General features: G+C 43.7%; 1 protein-coding gene across 1 annotated transcript in view; it reads left to right on the top strand.

Annotated features, from left to right (window-relative positions):
- The window catches only part of DHTKD1 (dehydrogenase E1 and transketolase domain containing 1), a gene marked incomplete at both ends in the record, with an annotated part of 41,357 nt that overhangs the window by 1,004 nt on the left and 20,984 nt on the right, over positions 1 to 19,369 (top strand). The window contains 7 exons of the mRNA XM_080716936.1: positions 6,931 to 7,086; positions 8,349 to 8,560; positions 11,099 to 11,293; positions 12,801 to 13,070; positions 13,845 to 14,016; positions 16,377 to 16,575; positions 18,411 to 18,723. Coding sequence (XP_080573062.1) covers positions 6,931 to 7,086; positions 8,349 to 8,560; positions 11,099 to 11,293; positions 12,801 to 13,070; positions 13,845 to 14,016; positions 16,377 to 16,575; positions 18,411 to 18,723 — 1,517 coding nt within the window. The remainder of the gene's footprint in view (positions 1 to 6,930; positions 7,087 to 8,348; positions 8,561 to 11,098; positions 11,294 to 12,800; positions 13,071 to 13,844; positions 14,017 to 16,376; positions 16,576 to 18,410; positions 18,724 to 19,369) is intronic.

Genomic DNA, 19,369 nt, shown 5'->3' with positions numbered 1-19,369 from the left:
GGAGGTTCGTGGACATCTTCAGCCAATGCCGGTGTAAAGGATGTGTGTGCAGGACAGATTTGACAGTGCCTCCATTTGTGATCACGTTAGTGTACACTCGTGCACAGCTCTGATGATCTCCTTTGAGGCACCTTAACAACACATGGACCTAGGATTGAACCGGGGCGTTCTCCCTCCGAGCCACACCCACCGCCCTTTTTATTTTTATTTTGAAACAGGGTCTTGCTAAGTTGCTAAAGCTAGTCTCTAACTTACTTTCCTTCTGTCTTAATCTCCCAAGTACTGAGATTGTGCCACCACTCCTGGCTGCTCGATTCCTGTTAACTGCCTGGCAGGAGAGATTTAAGCTTGGCTTAAAAAGACCTAGATCAGTGGTTCTCGATTGGAAAACTGTATCAGAATCATGTAGGGAGCTTGGGGCTGCTATGGCTTGAAAAGAAAAAAAATATATACATATATATATATATATATATATATATATATATATATATATATATATATTTGGTGGTACTGGGGTTCCTGGAAACTCTTCTACCTCCAGGCTACACTCCCAGTCCTATTTTATACTTTTATTTAGAAACAGGGTCTCTTAAGCCAGCACTGCTGGCTTCGAACATGCGTGATCCTCCTGTCTCTGCCTCCCAAGCTTGGAGATTACAAGCGTGCGCCACCACGCCTGGCATATTTTTAAGGTTGCTTTTATGTAACCTCCTCTTTCTTTATTACTGAATTGCTTCCCACCCACTCACTAGTGGTGAACTTGCTCTATTATGAGGGGCTCAGAGAAATCTGAAAGTTCAGTACCGAGTTAGAAGTGTGGGTCAGGAGTCCTCTTGTGTGGTATTGAGAGGGAAAAGCAAAATCAATGTTAGAAACAATTATAGCACAGTATAAGGATCTGGCTTAAGGAATGTTGTTAATAAGGCTAATAACTTTATTTTCACTTTCCTTTTTGTGTATGTGTGTGCACATGCGTGTGCATGCTCTTGCATATGTATATGATACTGGGGATTATTGAATCCAGTGGTATTCTGCAACTGAGCTATGTTCCTAGCTCTTTTTAACACACACACACACACACACACACACACACACACACACACACATTTTTTTAAGGTATTGGGGATTGACTCCAGAGGCATTCTACCTATGTGTTATACCTCCACCCCTATTTTTATTCTTTATTTTGAAACAGGGTCTCACTAAGTTGCAGAGGGCTTTACAAATTGCTGAGGCTGGCTGTGAACCTGCGATCCTTCTGTGTCAGTCCTCTAAGTACTGGGGTTACAAGTGTGAACCACCATGCCCGGCTCTAATTTTTATTTAAAATAGAATAAATAAAAATTGTTAAGTTGCCAACACTGTCATCAAACTTGCCATCCTCCTGTCTCAGCCTCCGAGTACTGGGATTACAGGTGTGCATCACAACATGTGGCCTCACATTCCTTAATTTTATTTATTTATTTATTTATTTGTTTGTTTGTTTGTTTGTTTGTTTTTATGTTCCTTCATTTAAAAAAAATACTTTGAGAGCTTGGTGTTGTGGCACACACTTGTAATCCTAGTACTTGGGAGGCTGAGACAGGATTGCAGGTTCCAGGGCAGCCTCAGCAAGTACTAAGACTCTCATCAACCTAGCAAGATCCTGTTTTTAAATAAGAAATAAAGTCAGGCTGGGAGTGTAGCTTGAAAGTAGAGTGCCCGTAGGTTCAATCCCAGTACCACAAAAAATAAAATAAATAAATACTTTAAAGCTGGGCATGGTGGTTCATGCCTGTAATCCCAATACTTGGGAGGCTGAGATAGGAGGATTGTAGGTTTGAAACCAGCCTCAGAAACTCAGTGAGACCCTGTTTCCGAATAAAAAACATAAAATAGGGCTGGGGACATAGCCCAGAGGTAGAAGACCCCCGGATTCCATCCTAGTACCACACACAAAACAACAACAACTTTGAAGCAGAGTGGCACATGCCCGTAACCCCAGAGCTTGGGAGGTTGAGACAGGAAGATCACAGATTTGAGACCAGCCTCCGCAATTTAGTGAGACTCTATTTTTTTTTTTTTTTGTGGTACTGGGGGTGGAACCCAGAGGCTTTCTACCTCCGGGCTATACTCCCAGACCCATTTTATACTTTATTTGGAAACAGGGTCTCACTAAGTTGCTGAGAGCCTCACTAAGTAGCTGAGGCTGGCTTTGAACCTGTGCGATCCTCCTGTCTCAGCCTCCCAAGCGTGGGGATTACAAGCGTGCACCACCACACCCAGCTGAGACTCTATTTTTGAATAAAAAGTAAAATAGGGATGGAGGTATATCTCAGAGAAAGAATGCCCCTAGTTTCAATTCCCAATACCACCACCACCACCACAAAATATTTTGAATTAAACTTAAAAGCAAATGGGGTAATTTATATGCATTACCATTGCATGCAGGCCGGTGACAGTTTTTCTTCTTTCTGATTTAGAAAATTATTTTGCCAGAACTCTTTTTGTACATTAGTAACTCCTACTAGGGTGTGTGGGTGGGGAAAAGGGGAGAGAAGAGTAACATATTTGACTTGCAATAGGAGTCCACTGTCCGGAGCTAGGGCAGTATCTGTACATCTGGGGAAGCATGATCTTTATTCACGGTGGCCCTGCACCGGCTAAAAATTATTTTGAGAGAAGAAAAGAGATACCAAAAGGCAAGCAGCGAAGGCCACCGCACGCCACGCCTGTGGCTACTGAGATCCTCTGCCGTTCTTTGCCATCTGTGCCCTGTATTGCCCCTCTGTCCTCCCAACCCAGCTCAGAGTCACCTGGAGAACGCACCATCCTCTGTCAGGGCTGGCTGTGGTTCCTCGAGGGCCTGGAGTTCTACGAACAACCACCAAGTAAATTCAAGAGCAAACCCTACTGGGAATAGTCACCTCAAAAGTGACTCAGAGCTGGACATGGCGATGCACGCCTGTGTTCCCAGTACAGGAGGATCACAGGTTTGAGGCCACCTACCAGGGCTCTGTTTTCAAATGAAAAGTAAAATAAAGTTGAGGTTGTAGCTCAGAGATAGAATGCCCCTGGATTCAACCCCCAGTGCCACAATAAAAGAAGAAAAAAAGTGGCGCAGTGTAGTGGGAAGAGGTAAAGTCCAGGTTACGGAGCCTCCCCCCCTGCCTCTCCCTGTCCTGCGCCGGGCTGTTTTCTCCGTGTGTTTATCTCAGCTAACGTCAGAGCCTGCCTAGGCTGACCACATCGCTCACCAAGTCTTCCCTACCGAGTTCACTTTTAGGAACCTTTTGGATGGCACTGGCTGCACTAGTTAAAATTTGACCCAGGTTGAGTGTTCTTTGTAGCTATTCGTAACAGTTTGTACTTCAACCTCTAAGAACCTCAAGTTCCAGATATTTGCTTATTTTTGAAAATTTGGTGCTAGAGATTAAACCCAAGGGCCTCGAACATTAAATTTGAATTTATTATCAAAAATTTTAGTTTATAGCCAGGCATGGTGGCGCGCACCTCTAATGCCTGTTCTTAGGAGGCTGAGACAGGAGGATCTCAGGGTTGCAGCCAGCCTTGGCAACCTTAGTGATGCCCTCTGCAGACTAGTGTGAGACCCAGTTTCAAAATGAAATAGGAGCCGGGCGTGGTGGCGCACGCTTGTAATCCCCGCGCTTGGGAGGTGGAGACAGGAGGATCGCGCAGGTTCGAAGCCAGCCGCGCGCACTGGCTTAGGAGACCCTGTTTCTAAATAAAAATATAAAAATAGGTCTGGGAGTGTAGCCCAGAGGTAGAAGGGCTTCCAGGAACCCCAGTACCACCAAAAAAAAAAAAAAAAAAAAAAAAAAAGAAAGAAATAGGAGCCGGGCATGGTGGCGCACGCTTGTAATCCCAGCATTCGGGAGGCTGAGACCTGGAGGATCGAGGTTCCCGGACAGCCTCAGCTACTCAGTGAGGTCCTCTGCAACTCAGTGAGACCCAGTTTCAAAATAAAGAATAAAAACTAGGGTAGGGGGTGTAGCTTGGAGGTCAAATGCCCCTGGGTTCCATCCCCAGACCCGCAAAAAAAAAAAAAAAAAAAAATGAAATAGGGCTGGGGATGTAGCTCAGGGGTAGAACTCTCCTGGGAACAATCCCCAATAACACACACACACACACGCACACACACACACACACACACACACTCTCTCTCTCTCTCTCTCTCTCTCCAATTTATAATGGAGGTGGGTTTAGAAATAATGATTAATAGGTATAAATTTAGGTAGGATGATTAATAGGTATAAATTAGAAATTATGATTAATAGATATAAATTCATTATGAAAGATTTGGAACCTCTGTTATTTTAAAAAGTGACAGAATTTAGAGACCATCCAGAGATAGAAGCCATCAGGTTCCAAACTGAGCCAGACATGGTGGTGCACACCTATAATCCCAGTACTTGGGAGGCTGAGACAGCAGGATGGCAGGTTCAAGACCAGCCTCAGCATTTTAGTGAGAATCATGGCAACCTAGTGAGACCCTTTTGCCAAAAAAAAAAGAATATATATATATATATATATATATATATATATATATATATATATATATATACATGGCTGGGAATGTAGCTGGGAGGTGAAATACCTCTGGATTCAATCTCTAGTAACACACACACACACACACACACACACATACACCACGCACACTTTCATACACACAAATTCCAAGCTGTTAAACTGTTTAGTAGCTACTAGTTTTATCATTGATGTTTGGTAATTGAAATGAGGTTATAGGGATGTTACATATTGGAAATAAAAGGAGCTTTTTTTTTTTTTTTTGGTGGTACTGGGGGTGGAACCCAGAGGTGTTCTACCTCCGGGCTATACTCCCAGACCCATTTTATATTTTATTTGGAAACAGGGTCTCACTAAGTTGCTGAGAGCCTCACTAAGTAGCTAAGGCTGGCTTCGAACCTGCATGATCCTCCTGTCTCAGCCTCCCAAGCGCAGGGATTACAAGCGTGTGCCACCATGCCCGGCCAATAGGAGCTTTTTTTATACTCATAGGGGAAAACTTTGAAAAAAGTATGAATGCTTTCTAGTTTTAAAAATATAGAAAATTCTGGAACACAAATGCAGACTTGAAGAAATCTAAAGATATTAGCTCTTGTACTAAGAAAAAGTCTTAATGACATCTATTTCTCTTGTCTCTTGCTATAGGCTCAGGACTTTCCTTTTCAACTTTAATTATTATAAAGAATGAAACACTGGATTGAATTCAAATGAACTTGAATATAAATTCCACATGTGTGTGTGTGTGTGTTTACTGGGGAATGAACCAAGAGGCATTCTACCTCTGAGCCACATTCCCTGCCCTATTTTGCTATTTATTTATTTATTTATTTATTTATTTATTTATTTGCAGTAGTGGAGATGGAACCCAGGGACATTTTACCTCTGAGCTACACCCCAGCCTAATAATTTATTTATATTTATCTTTTTTTTTTTTTTGGTGGTACTGGGGGGTGAAATGAAGGGCTTTCTACCTCCAGGCTATACTCCCAGACCTATTTTATATTTTATTTGGAAACAGGGTCTCACTAAGTTGCTGAGAGCCTCTCTAAGTAGCTGAGGTTGGCTTCAAATCTGTGCGATCCTCCTGTCTCAGCCTCCCAAGTACTGGGATTACAAGTGTGCAAGTGTGCCCCACCATGCCCAGTTTATTCTTTAGTTTGAAACAAGGTTTCACTGAATTGCAAGGGCCTCAGTAAGTAGCTGAGATTGGCCATGAACCCATGATTCTCCTATCTCAGCATCCCAAGTACTGGAATTACAGTGTGTGCCACCATGCCTGGCTTGCTTTTTATTTTTTGAAACAGGGTTTAACTAAGTTACTGAGGTTGGGCTTGAACCTGCGATCTTCCTATCTCAGCCTCCCAAGTACTAGGATTATAGGCATGCACCACCTGCCCAGCTAAATTCCGCCATTTTGTTTTATCTTTATTATTTATTCATTTATTTATTTATTTGCTTACTTACTTATTTTTGCAGTATTGGGGATGGAACCCAGGGGCATTTACCTCCGAGCTACACCCCCAGCTCTATTTTTTATTCTTTATTTTGTAACAGGGACCTCAGCTCACTAGTAGCTGAGGCTGTCCTTGAACAGTGATCCTCCTGTCTCAGCCTCCCAAATGCTGGGATTACAAGTGTATGCCACCATACCTCGTGTATTTTATTTTTTGTGGCCCTGGGAATTGAACCCAAGAGCATGCTACCTCTAAGCTACATATATAGATATATCCTAGCCATATTTTTTTATTTATTTTGAAACAGGGTCTCACTAAGTTGCACAAGGCCTCACTAAGTAGCTGAGGCTGGCTGGGAACCTGAGATCCTCCTGTCTCAGCCTCCCAAGTACTAGGATTACAGATTTGTATCCCCAGCCCTGGATAATAGTCATTTTCAATTTGGATGTTCCTTTCTAATACTTATTCATATATATATATGTGTGTGTGTGTGTGTGTGTGTGTGTGTGTATTTTTAAACAAATGTGTATTCATAGTTTTATTGCCCCATCCTTTGAACTTTAGCTAGATAAATTTAGGGAAATAAGTATGTTTACCTGGATTCTGATAGGCCTCTAATTCTTAAAAAAAACACTGGCAGATGTGGTAGTTTGAAAAGCTGGGTTTGTTTTTTTGTTTTGTTTTTTTTTTTTTTTTTGGTGGTACTGGGTTTCCTGGAAGCCCTTGTACCTCTGGGCTACACTCCCAGACCTATTTTATACTTTTTTATTTTTGGAAACAGGGCCTCTTAAGCCAGCGCGGCTGGCTTCGAACCTGCGCAATCCTCCTGTCTCCGCCTCCCAAGCGTGGGGATTACAAGCGTGCGCCACCACGCCCGGATGAAAAGCCGGTTCTTTAGTTTGTGAGCTTCTCCTCAACAGTTTGTCTTGTCTTTACCCCCCTGCTTTAGTTGATCATGGCCTTGCCCGGCTGGTGGCAGTATACTGTGAACATGGCCATAAGGCTGCCCAGATCAACCCCCTCTCCACTGGACAAGCCCTGCTGGACACTGTACCTGAAATCCAAGCCCTTGTGCAGACCCTGCAGGGGCCCTTCACTACCACAGGTAAGGGGGAGCCTGTGGAGGGCAAGGAGAGCAGCCCACAGCAGTGTGCAGTGTGACTCGTCTCTCTGTTCCTAGAACACCTTCCTCCCTGCGGGAGCTGAGGCTTCCATCCGGGGAGGAGACGGGCTGGGGCTGGGTCGGTTGTCATGGGGAAGAGTCGTCTCGAGATTCTAGGATGGTCTTCAGAAATGGCCTATTTCTCCTAACCTCAAAAATATATTGAACGCGAGTATCTTAACCGTCAAGGCATTGTACTACGTCTCTCTCTGACATAGTGCTTTAATAATTTCTGTCCCTTCTTTCTACCTTTGTAATAATAAAAATTGCTAAATCTTGAAAAATATTGAACTCTTCTTAAGTGTAGGACATATATTATTTCAATTCATTTTTACAACTACTCCTTACAGTAGTTATTGTCATCTTTATTCTGTAAACAGGGAAACACAGACTCGGAACTTACTTGTAGCTGCTCAGTGGCAGAGGGAGGGCGACAACCCCGGTCTGCCTTCCTTGCTGGAGAGGGAAGCCCGGAGCTCCTGCGTGCCGGCGAGCGGCCACCTCTGAGCAGCATCCCTAGCACCTGTGTTACTGTGTAAAGTTAGCGCTGTGCACCCATCAGTGTAGCTCCGGGACATTTTCATCATTCAATGACTACCCATTCGGCAGTCAGTCTCCATGCTGCCATCCCCCGAGCCCTGGTACCCACTAGTTTACTTTCTGTCTCTGTAGACGTTTTGTATAAATGGAATCATACGCCGTGCGGCCTTTTGTGTTTGACCTCTTCCACTCTGCAAATGTTTCCAAGGTCCGTTCATGTTATAGCACGCATCAGTATGTTATTCCTTTGCGCAGGTGAATGATATTCCATTGTATGGCTATCCTCCATTTTGTTTGTCTTTTCACCATAGATGGACATTTGGGTTCTTACCTCATTTAGTCTTTACAACTATTCTCTGGGATATCTTAACTATTTCTATATTATAGATTTTAAAAAACTAGAGGGTTGCAGGTTCACATCTAGCCTCAGGAACTTATTGAGGCCCTCTGTAATTTAGTGAGACCCTGTTCCAATATCAAAAATAAACTAAGGCTTGGGGTGTACCACAAAAAAAGAAAAAAAGAAAAATTTAGATAAGCATTGATAATGACTCAGTTATTAATTACAGCACTTTGAATTAAAGCAACTATTTTGGTATGTTCCTGAATTAACTTGCTGGAAAGTTGATTATTCTTTGTAATTTCCCTTTGATTTTATTTCATAGGCTTATTGAACATGGGGAAGGATGAAGCTAGTCTTGAAGAAGTATTAGCTTATCTCAACCAAATCTACTGTGGACCAGTTTCTATCGAAACTGCCCAACTTCAGAGTCAGGAGGAGAAAGACTGGTTTGCCAGGCGGTTTGAGGAGCTGAAAAAGGAGACATTTACCACAGAAGAGCGAAAACATCTGTCAAAATTAATGCTAGAATCTCAGGTATTAAAGAAGCAGCCGAAGCTGGGCGTGGTGGCACATGCTTATAATCCCAGTACCTGGGGTAGGGTTAGGGTTGAGACAGGAGGATTGCAGGTTCAAAGCCAGTCTTAGCAACTTAGGCCCTCAGCAACCTAGTGAAACCCTGTTTCCAAATAAGAAAATCAGGCTGGGGTTATAGATTAGAGGTAGAATGCCTCTGAGTTCAATTCCCAGGACCAAAAAATAAAATAAAATAAAAGAAGTGGCTGATATCAGTGGAAAAGGTCAGCTCATTTCCTACCAATATAGTTATTGAAGAAAGGGAATTTCTGAACTCATCCTACTGTTCAACACAATAAATACTATAACATGTACAGCCAGGCGTGATGGTTCATGTTTTTAATCCCAGTACTTGGGAGGCTGACACAGGAAGATTGCAGGTTTACAGCCAGCCTCAGCTACTTAGTGAGGCTTTTAGCAACTTAGTAAGACCCTGTTTCCAAATAAAATATAAAATAGGTCTGGGGGTGTAGCCCAGAGGTAGAAGACCACTGGGTTTCATCCCCAGTAACACACACACACACACACACACACACACACACACACACACACACACACACACAACTATATAGAAAAAAGTAACGCCACTGGGAGTGGTGGCGCACACCTATAATCTCAGTACTTGAGAAGCTGAGGTAGGAGGATCACAGGTTCAAAGCCAGCTTTAGCAAACTAGTGAGACCCTATTTCCAAAATAAGAAATGAAAAGAGCTGGAAGTATTTCTCAAAGGTAGAATGCCCTGGGTTCAATCCAAAAGCAAGCAAGCAAGCAAGCAAGAAAGCAAGAAAGAAAGAAAGAAAGAAAGAGGGAGGGAAGGAAGGAAGAAAAGAAAGAAGAGAGGGAGGGAGGGAAGGAAGGAATAAAGGAAGGAAAAGAGTGAGAAAGAAAAGAAAGACAGACAGACAAAGGGGAGTCAGGCAGTTAGGCAGGCAGGATGCCCAGCCATGGTGGTACATGCCCATAATTCCAGTGTTAGGAGGCTAAGACAAAAAGAATGCAGGCTTGAGGACAGCCTCAGCAAGTAGTGAGACTCATCAACCTAACAAGGCCATTTTATTTTTCAAAATAAAAATTTAAACATTTAAAAAATTTAAAAAACACTGAAGGAAACTGGGCATGGTGGCGCACGCTTGTAATCCCCGTGCTTGGGAGGCTGAGACAGAGGATCACACGGGTTCAAAGCCAGCCTCAGCTACTTAGTGAGGCTCTCAGCAACTTAGTGAGACCCTGTTTCCAAATAAAACATAAAAAAAAATAGGGCTGGGAGTATAGCCCGGAGGTAGAAAGACTCTGGGTTCCACCCCCAGTACCCAGTACCACAAAAAAAAAAAAAAAAAAAAAAAAGAGCTGAGGGTGTAGCTTGGAGGTAAGAAGGCCTGGGTTCATTCCCCAGTATACACACACACACACACACACACACACACACACACTCACTCACTCACTCACCAGACATTTGACTTCCTGCTTTTCCTCAAAGCACTTTTATTATTTGTCTGTTCATACCACAAAAGATGACAAAATCCTTAAAATTTTCACTTACTTTCTTTCTTTCTTTCTTTCTTTCTTTTTTGGTGTACTGGGGGTGGAACCCAGAGGCTTTCTACCTCCGGGCTATACTCCCAGACCTTTTTTCTATTTTATTTGGAAACAGGGTCTCACTAAGTTGCTGAGAGCCTCACTAAGTAGCTGAGGCTGGCTTCAAACCTGTGCGATCCTCCTGTCTCTGCCTCCCAAGTGCGGGGATTACAAGCGTGCACCACCACGCCCAGCTAAGATCTTCACTTTCTGTTTTCCAAAGTGATCAAAAGACTTCCTATGCATGGAAGAGGTTCCCAAAACAAATTAATGGACCTGAACCTCTGCTGGGACCATAATCAGCACTCAGGCATGTCATGGTGGCAGGAAGCCTCTTGCCAGTAGTTTGGGTAGTTGGAGAGTGTGTGCCCTTGATTAAATAGTACTGGAGAGCCCTCCACTAAAGCTGATGTACTGGGAAAGGCAGTGGAGATGTGAGGCCTGGCTTTAGTGTGGAAGGACTCATGAATTTAAGCGGGTTCTTGGGGCAAGTTAATTTTTTGGTGCTGTGGATTGAATCTGGGTGTTCTGCCTATAAGCTTCACCCCAGCACTTTTTAATTTTTGTTTGGAAACAGAGTCTCACTAGGTTGCTGAGAGGCTCGCTAGGTTGCTGGGGCTGGTCTACTGTGATCCTCCTTTCTTAGCTTCTCAAGTATTGGGATTACAGGTGTGTACCATCATGTCTGGCTGGGGGCAAGTTAATTCTACCACTTGGATTCTTCTGTAGCAGCCCCTACTGTGCCTAGGGTCCTTGGCAGAGCTGTTCTGGACTGCTTATGTCTCCCTGAGATACGTAGCGAAAGGGCACTGCTCCAGCCACCGGGATAATGGGTTTTTCCTACATCGCCCGTAAACTTGTCTGCCTTTCACCTGAGCCGCTGACTGTTTTCTAAAAGTTATGTCTGATGTGATGTTCTATAGGAGTTTGACCACTTTTTGGCCACCAAGTTTGCCACAGTGAAGCGATATGGAGGGGAAGGGGCTGAAAGCATGATGGGCTTTTTCCACGAGTTGCTGAGAATGTCATCCAACAGTGGGATAACTGACGTCATCATTGGGATGCCCCACAGAGGGAGGCTGAATCTGCTGACTGGCCTTCTGCAGCTGCCTCCAGAGGTAAGGTTACTTTCAGTGCTTCTCCTTAACTCTGTACAATGGACTGTGGTCAAATAAAACCAATGGCAGTAATACCCTTTAGAAAGCCAGCTAAATATATGAGTAGTTGGGCCAGTAGCTAGCTTAGGGAATGGATGGAAGTCAGGGCTGACAGGCAGAAGTGGTATTTTGGTTGATTTTCTGTGTATTCTTACCAGGAGTCTTTCTTCGCCCAAGAAAGTTAAAAGGTGAGTTTGTTTTCTCGAGGATGATGTGAAAAGAGCTAAATTCCGTTCTTTGGGTATGCCCTTTTCATTTAATTCAGTTGTTCAAATAAACACAAAGATCCATGCAATTTTATGGGCTTCCATCTTTCAGGAAGTCATGGGTCCATTTATTTACATGTATAGTTAGTAGCTTATACTAAAACTAATAACCTGAGGCCTTGGATGCAATCCCCAGCACCACAAAAAAATAAGAACAACCATCCAAGTGAGTGCTTTTATTTATTTATCTTTGGTATTTTTATTTATTTATTTTTTTACTATAAGGCAGAGGTAACTTACTATTTTCCTTAGGCATTCCCTTCTTAAAATGTTTAGACCCTCCCTTCCCCATTTTGTCTTTTGTGGTTCTGAGGATTGAACTCAAAGATATCTTACTCAGCTATATCCCCAGCCCTATTCTATATTTCTTTTATTTATTTATTTATTTATTTATTTATTTATTTATTTATTTTGTGTGTGTGTGTGTGTGTGTGTGTGGTACTGGGGATGGAACCCAGGGACATTTTACCTCTGAGCTATACCCCTAGCTCTATTTTTTTTCTTTATTTTGAATCAGGGTCTCACTGAGTTGCAAAGGACCTCCCCAAGTAGCTGAGGCTGTCCACCTACCACGATCCTCCTATCTCAGCCTCCCGAATGCTGGGATTATAAGCATGTGCCACTACGCCTGGCTTTCCTGTTCTATATTTCTTATTTTGAAATGGTCTAAGTTGCAGAGGACCTTGATAAATTGCTGAAGTTGGTCTTGAACCTGTGATCCTCCTGTCTGGGATTACAGGCGTGTGCCACCACACCTGGCAAGACCCCTCTTACAATGTTGGCACTTCATTTGAAGACCTCCATGTAGTTCCAAGCAACCTAGCAATTGGGAGTCTGTAGCTGGAGCCGGGCGTGGTGGCACACATGTATAATCCCAGCATTCAGGAGGCTGAGACAGGAGCATCACGGTTCGTGGACAGCCTCAGCTATTTAGTGAGGCCCTCTGCAACTTAATGATGCCCTGTTTCAAAATAAAGAATAAAAACTAGGGCTAGGGGTGTAGCTCAGAGGTAGAATGTCCTGGGTTCCATCCCCAGTACCCCCCACCAAAAAAAGAAGTCTGTGCCTATCCTTAAATAATCTGTGTTGATAATAATTACAAAAGCATTTACATAGCATTTTTATTTTATTATTTAGACTAACCACCTTTTCTCCATTATCCATTGCCATCAAAGACACTTTTCTCTGTTTATTTGTAATAGCTGATGTTCCGTAAAATGCAAGGCTTAAGTGAATTTCCAGAAAACTTCTCAGCCACTGGAGATGTCCTGTCTCACCTGACCTCCTCCGTGGACCTGGACTTTGGTGCCCACCGCCCCCTCCACGTAACAATGCTGCCCAACCCCTCACACCTCGAAGCCGTTAACCCCGTGGCTGTCGGGAAAACTCGTGGCAGGCAGCAGACTCGGCAAGACGGGGACTACTCTCCAGATGCTTCTGCTCAGCCGGGCGACAAAGTCATTTGCCTCCAGGTACTTGTAGCTACAGGACATAAGGCCAGAGGTTGGAAAACTCCAGTCTTCCCAGCTGTGAAGTGAGCTGCTGTAGTCACAATGGAGGGCAGGATGGATGATAGGAAAGAGGGCTTGTGACTGGGGAGAGGACGGGCACAAAGCTCTTCACTGTTGCTCATGTCTTGCAGGTTGTTTTCATGCATGATTTTCTAAAGCTGCTTTTCTCTTTTCACCCCCAGCAGCCCTTCCTTGCAGGGGGCTGCTGTAGAGACTAGAATGTTGGCTGAGGTGATGTCTGTAGATGGTGATACAGGTAGAAGGACTGAGGTGACCTTGGTGGCTGCAAAAGGAAAGGACTGAGTGTGTGTGTGTGTGTGTGTGTGTGTGTGTGTGTTACTAGGGATTGAACCCAGGGGCATTCTGTCTCTGAGCTATACCTCAGCCCTATTTTATGTTTTATTTTGAAAGTCTCACTAAGTTGCGGAGGACCTTGCTAAGTTGCTGGGGCTGGCTGCAAACCTGCGATCCTCCTGTCTTAGCCTCCCAAGTCCTGAGATTACAGGCTTGCACCACCACACCAGCTGCTGAATATGCATCTTTGAAAGTTGCTTTTCAGATCAGCCTAACCATTCTGGGAATTCTTGTAACCTACATTTTTTTAGGAGGGCAGGAGAGTGGTGAGAGAGTGGTTGTTTGTATTCCCATCAGTATTTTTAAATGGTTTATCCCAACCTGAAACCTAAATTTCTTAATTCTTTATGTTCCTTTTCTCCCCCCACCCTCCTATTTTAGGTTCACGGTGATGCTTCTTTCTGTGGCCAAGGAATTGTTCATGAAACGTTTACACTCTCTAATATCCCGCATTTCAGAGTTGGTGGGAGTATCCACTTGATTGTCAACAACCAGCTGGGCTACACCACTCCGGCAGAACGAGGAAGGTCTTCTTTATACAGTAGTGATATTGGTATGTAACACAGGGCGACTGAAGTTACTGGCCCAGGCAGTCCTAGAAAATACCTCCAGTTCATTCTAAACAACGAGTCTTACTGGTTATCTAGTTGTGTGTGTGTGTGTGTGTGTGTGTGTGTGTGTGTGTGTGTGTGGTACTGGGGGAGGAACCCAGAGGCTTTCTACCTCCAGGGTATACTCCCAGATCTTTTTTATATTTTATTTGGAAACAGGGTCTCACTAAGTTGTTGAAAGCCTCACTAAGTACCTGAGGCTGGCTTTCAACCCATGCGATCCTCCTGTCTCAGCCCCCCAAGCACAGGGATTACAAGCATGCACCACCACACTCAGCCTTGGTTATCTAGTTTTTTATTTTTTTATTTATTTTATTTTATTTTATTTTTTTGCGGGCCTGGAAATGGAACCCAGGGGCATTTGACTTCTGAGCTACACCCCTTGCCCTATCTTTTATTCTTTATTTTGAAACAGGGTCTCACTGAGTTGCAGGGGCCTCATTAAGTAGCTGAGGCTGTGCATGAACTGCGACCCCCTGGTCTCAGCTTCCCAAGTGCTGGGATTACAAGCATGTGCCACCATTCCCGGCTTTGTTTTTAAATTTTGGGCCGGGCCGGGCGTGGTGGCGCACGCTTGTAATCCCCGTGCTTGGGAGGCTGAGACAGGAGGATCACACAGGTTCAAAGCCAGCCTCAGCTACTTAGTGAGGCTTTCAGCAACTTAGCGAGACCCTGTTTCCAAATAAAATATTAAAAAGGTCTGGGAGTATAGCCCGGAAGTAGAAAGCCTCTGGGTTCCACCCCTAGTACCACCAAAAAAAAAAAAAAAAAAAAAAAAAAAAAATTGGGGCCGGACATAATCAGTAGTCACCAGCTGTTGCCAAGTTAACATTCCATTTAAAGTCTGAGTGTATTCGGTATTAAATTTTACTATTCTGTAGTGTTGGTTGGGAACCCAGGGTCTCATACATGCTAAGCACTCTACCACTGAGATACATCCCAAGCCCTGAGTATTGTCTTTACATTTAAGTAAATAATATACCCAAGAATATTCTATCTCAAATTGTCTAAGTAGTCAATTGAATGAATGATATGGTAGAAATCAGATAGCATTACAGTTAGTACAACACTAATCATCTTTTTGTTGTTGTTTTGTTTTGTTTTTTTATTCTTTTTCATTACTAGGAATTGAGCCCAGGGGCATTCTACCTACAAGCTATACCCAGCCCTATTTTTATTCTTTATTTTGAAACAGGGGTTCAATAAGTTGTGGAGGGCCTCGCTAAGTAGCTGAGGCTGTCCGCAAACCTGTGATCCTTCTGTCTCAGCCTCCCAAGTACTTGAATTACAAGCGTGGGACCCTATTTCCAAATAAAATAAAAGATAAAATAGGTCTGGAAGTGTAGCTTGGGGGTAGAAAGCCCCTGTGTTCCATTCTCAGTACCACAAAAAAATTAAAAAATAAAGATCAGCCCTAGCATGTGCCACCATACCCAGCTTTTGGATTTTTTAAATTTGTTTTGAAATGGTCTTACTAGGTTGCTGAGAGTCTAGGTTGCTGAGCCTGGTCTTGAACCTGCAATCCTCCTTTCTTAGTCTTCCAAGCACTGGGATTACAGGCATGCATCACCAACCCTAGAATAATTATCTTCAAAATATTCAAACTTAGCCAGGCGTGGTGGCGCACGCTTTAAATCCCCGCGCTTGGGAGGCAGAGACAGGAGGATCGCGCAGGTTCGAAGCTAGCCGCGCGCGCTGGCTTAGGAGACCCTGTTTCCAATTTAAAAAATGTAAAAATAGGTCTGGGAGTATAGCCCGGAGGTAGAAGGGCTTCCAGGAACCCCAGTACCACCAAAAAAAAAAAAAAAAATTCAAACTTGGAGTGTCCAACATCTCAGTCAAAAAAGATATGTGCAACCACTAAATTTATTGAAATAGACAAATTAGAAATAAGATGTGAAGAATAAAAGTCAACGTATTATAATCTATGGGAATTAACAGTCTTAGAAGAAGGGCAGGGATTTTTATTATCCATACCTATTTCCCAGGGTTACTTGCTGAGGTTGTCCTGGATCCTGTGATCTTCCTGTCTCAGCCTCCCAAGTACTGGGATTACAGATGTGCCCTACCACACCCAGCTAAGATTGGGTTCTTAACAACCAATCCAAGCTATCTCTGAGGACTTTATCTGTGAACCCACACAGGCAGCAGTTTGTGGGGGAGAGTTGTAATGTCATTCCAGGTTAACTGACCTTATAGAAAATAGAAAGAGAAGAAAAAGCAGCATGTTGGCATGCACGCTGGCGAGTCTGAAAATGGAACTCTCGCTAACCGACCTTCATTTCCATCTTCTCTTCTTCAGGGAAGCTTGTGGGCTGTGCCATCATCCACGTCAATGGAGACAGGCCAGAGGAAGTGCTCCGGGCCACAAGACTGGCTTTTGAATACCAGCGCCAGTTCCGCAAGGACGTGATCATGGATTTGCTGTGCTATAGGCAGTGGGGCCACAATGAGCTGGACGAGCCTTTCTTCACCAACCCCGTCATGTACAAGATCATCAGGTACAAGCCTTGCCCTGTGCTCCACGTGTCCTCTGACCTCACGGTGCTCGCATCATTGTTGCTGTTGTTGTCTTATTTTGCAGTCCTGTTACTGCATGTAGAGCCTTGTACATGTGAGGCAAGTGATCTTAGCCACGCCCCAGCCCCTTTTATTTAAGGTTAAGATAAGATCCGGCTAAATTGCCCAGGCTGGCCTTGAACTTGACATCCTCCTGCCTTAGCCTCCTGAGGAGCTGGGATTACAAGCATGTGCCACCCACCCAGGCTTAGTTTTTTTTGAAATAAAGGGGCTGCTGAATGATGGGGATGCTGAGTGGACCAGGTGGGTCAGTCTAGTAAATAATTGTCCAGAATTTATCAATTCAGAGAAAACACCACTATTTTTTTCTACCTGAATGTAGACAAAGGTAATAAAGGTGAATTTGTTTTTTCTTATTATCCTGGAAGAGGTTGTCACTCAGCCAGGCGAGGTGGTGCACACCTGTCACGATCTTAGTACTAGGGAGGCCGAGACAGGAGGATTACGCAGGTTCAAAGCCAGCTTCAGCTACTTAGTGAGGCCCTCAGCAACTTAGTGGGACCCCATTTCCAAATAATATATAAAATAGGTCTGGAAGTGTAGCTTGGGGGTAGAAAGCCCCTGGGTTCCATTCTCAGTACCACAAAAAAATAAAATAAAAAAATAAAGATCAGCCTTAGCAAGCCAGGCATGGTGCTACACACTTGTAATCCCAGCATTTAGGAGGCTGAAACAGGAGGATGCCAGTTTGCAGACAGCCTCAGGTAATTAGTGAGGTCCTTTGCAACTCAGTGAGACCCTGTTTCAAACTAAAGAATAAAAAATAGGGCTGGGAGTGTCGCTCGGAGGTAGAATGCCCTGGGTTCCATCCCTTGTGCCACAAAGAAAGAAAGAAAGAAAGAAAGAAAGAAAGAAAGAAAGAAAGAAGGAAGGAAGGAAGGAAGGAAGGAAGGAAGGAAGGAAGGAAAGAAAGGGGAAAAAAGAGACCAGCCCTAGTGAGTTCCTTCACAACTTAGACCCTGTTTCAAAATAAAAACAAGCCAGGCATGGTGGTGCACGCTTGTAAATCCCAGTACTTGGGAGGCTGAGACAGAAGGATTGCAGGTTTGCAGCCAGCATCTTCAGCTACTTAGTGAGGCCCTGTTTCAAAATAAAGAATAAAAAAAAACAAAACAGGACTGGGGGTATGGCTGCGAGGTAGAATGCCCCTGGGTTTAATCCCCAGTACCACAAATAAATACATAAATGAATGAATGAATGAATGAATGAATGAATGAATGAAGTATAAAATAAAATAGGGTTGGGAGTGTAGTTCAGAGGTAGAAGGCCCCTGAGGGTACCCATGAGTGCTTTTAGCTAATTAATTAAATTTTTATTACCTTGTTTTGTTACTGAGTCACATAATGTAAAACTTATGTTTTACATTAAAAAATACATTACTGTATTTTTTAAATGTGTATAATTTTGGGGATTGAACCCAGGGCCATTCTACCTCTGACCTACATCCTCAGCCCTATTTTTTTATTTTTTATTTGAGGCCGCCGTGAACCTGCGATCCTCGTGTCTCAGCCTTCCAAGCACTGGAGTACAGTCGTGGGCTGCCGTACCCAGCTCACCACTGTACTCCAGAGTGAACAGTTCCACAGCATTTAGTACATTGCCAGTGTTGTGGAACCACCACCTCTGTCTAGTCCCAAAACCATCCTAAGTGCATCTCAGTGGTAATAACATTCTACATGGCCTTTGGCAATGAGGGTCTCAGTCTTAGATGTTTACAGATCAGAAAGTCATTTCAAACCCCTTGTCTCTTGAACAGAGCCCGGAAGAGCATCCCAGACACATATGCAGATCACCTCATTGCCAGTGGACTCATGACCCCGGAGGAGGTGTCTGAGATAAAAGCCTCCTACTACGCCAAGTTAAATCACCACTTGGCCAACATGGCCCGCTACAGACCCCCTGCCACTAACCTGCAGGCCCAATGGCAGGGCCTGGCCCAGCCCGAAGCCCGCATCACCACCTGGGACACAGGCATGCCCCTTGACCTCCTGCAGTTTATTGGTGTGAAGTCTGTGGAGGTGCCAAAGGAGCTGCAGGTGCATGGCCACCTTCTGAAGATGTATGTTCAGGTGGGAGCTTTGAAACCGTTCTGCTCAGCAAACGAATCAGTGTTGCTCTGATCTTTTCAGTTGACCAGTTCAGTTGACAAATATCTTGTGTGTGATTAGATTGTAGGAACTGATCCTAGTGTTGTGTAGGTACTGAGAGGCAAATCAGATGTTCTCTCTTAGACTTATTTATTCATGCTTAATATGTACACCAAATGCATGCTCATTATAAAAAATACAGAAATACAGAAATGCCTATTTGAATTTTTCCAATTGGTAAACAGTAAACACTTTAATTCTCTCAGGTATCTCAAGTCAAAGAAACAAAAATTGGCACACATAGCCTATAGATACTATTTAGACCTTTAAAAATGCTGAGGTTAGCTTTATATACTTTCTTATATTAACGATAGGATGTAAGCCATCCAGGTTTGCCTGGGACTCGGATTTTCTAGAACATAGAATTTTCAGTGTTGAAAACAGGAGAGCAAAGAGTTAAAGGTGTTCACCTCATCTTTATTTTCCTTTTGACACTGGGGATTGAGCCCAGAGGCATTCTACCTCTGAGCTAAACTCCACCCTGACTTTATTTCTTAATTGAAAACAGGGCCTCACTACGTTGCAGAAGGCCTTGCTAAGTTGTCGAGGCTGGCTTTGAACCAACGAT

Source organism: Muscardinus avellanarius (genome assembly GCF_963383645.1).
Source record: "Muscardinus avellanarius genome assembly, chromosome: 20".
In the NCBI taxonomy this organism is placed as follows: Eukaryota; Metazoa; Chordata; class Mammalia; order Rodentia; family Gliridae; genus Muscardinus; species Muscardinus avellanarius.
The sequence above is the reverse complement of the archived record's forward strand: the minus strand, read 5'-3'. Positions and strand labels throughout refer to the sequence as shown.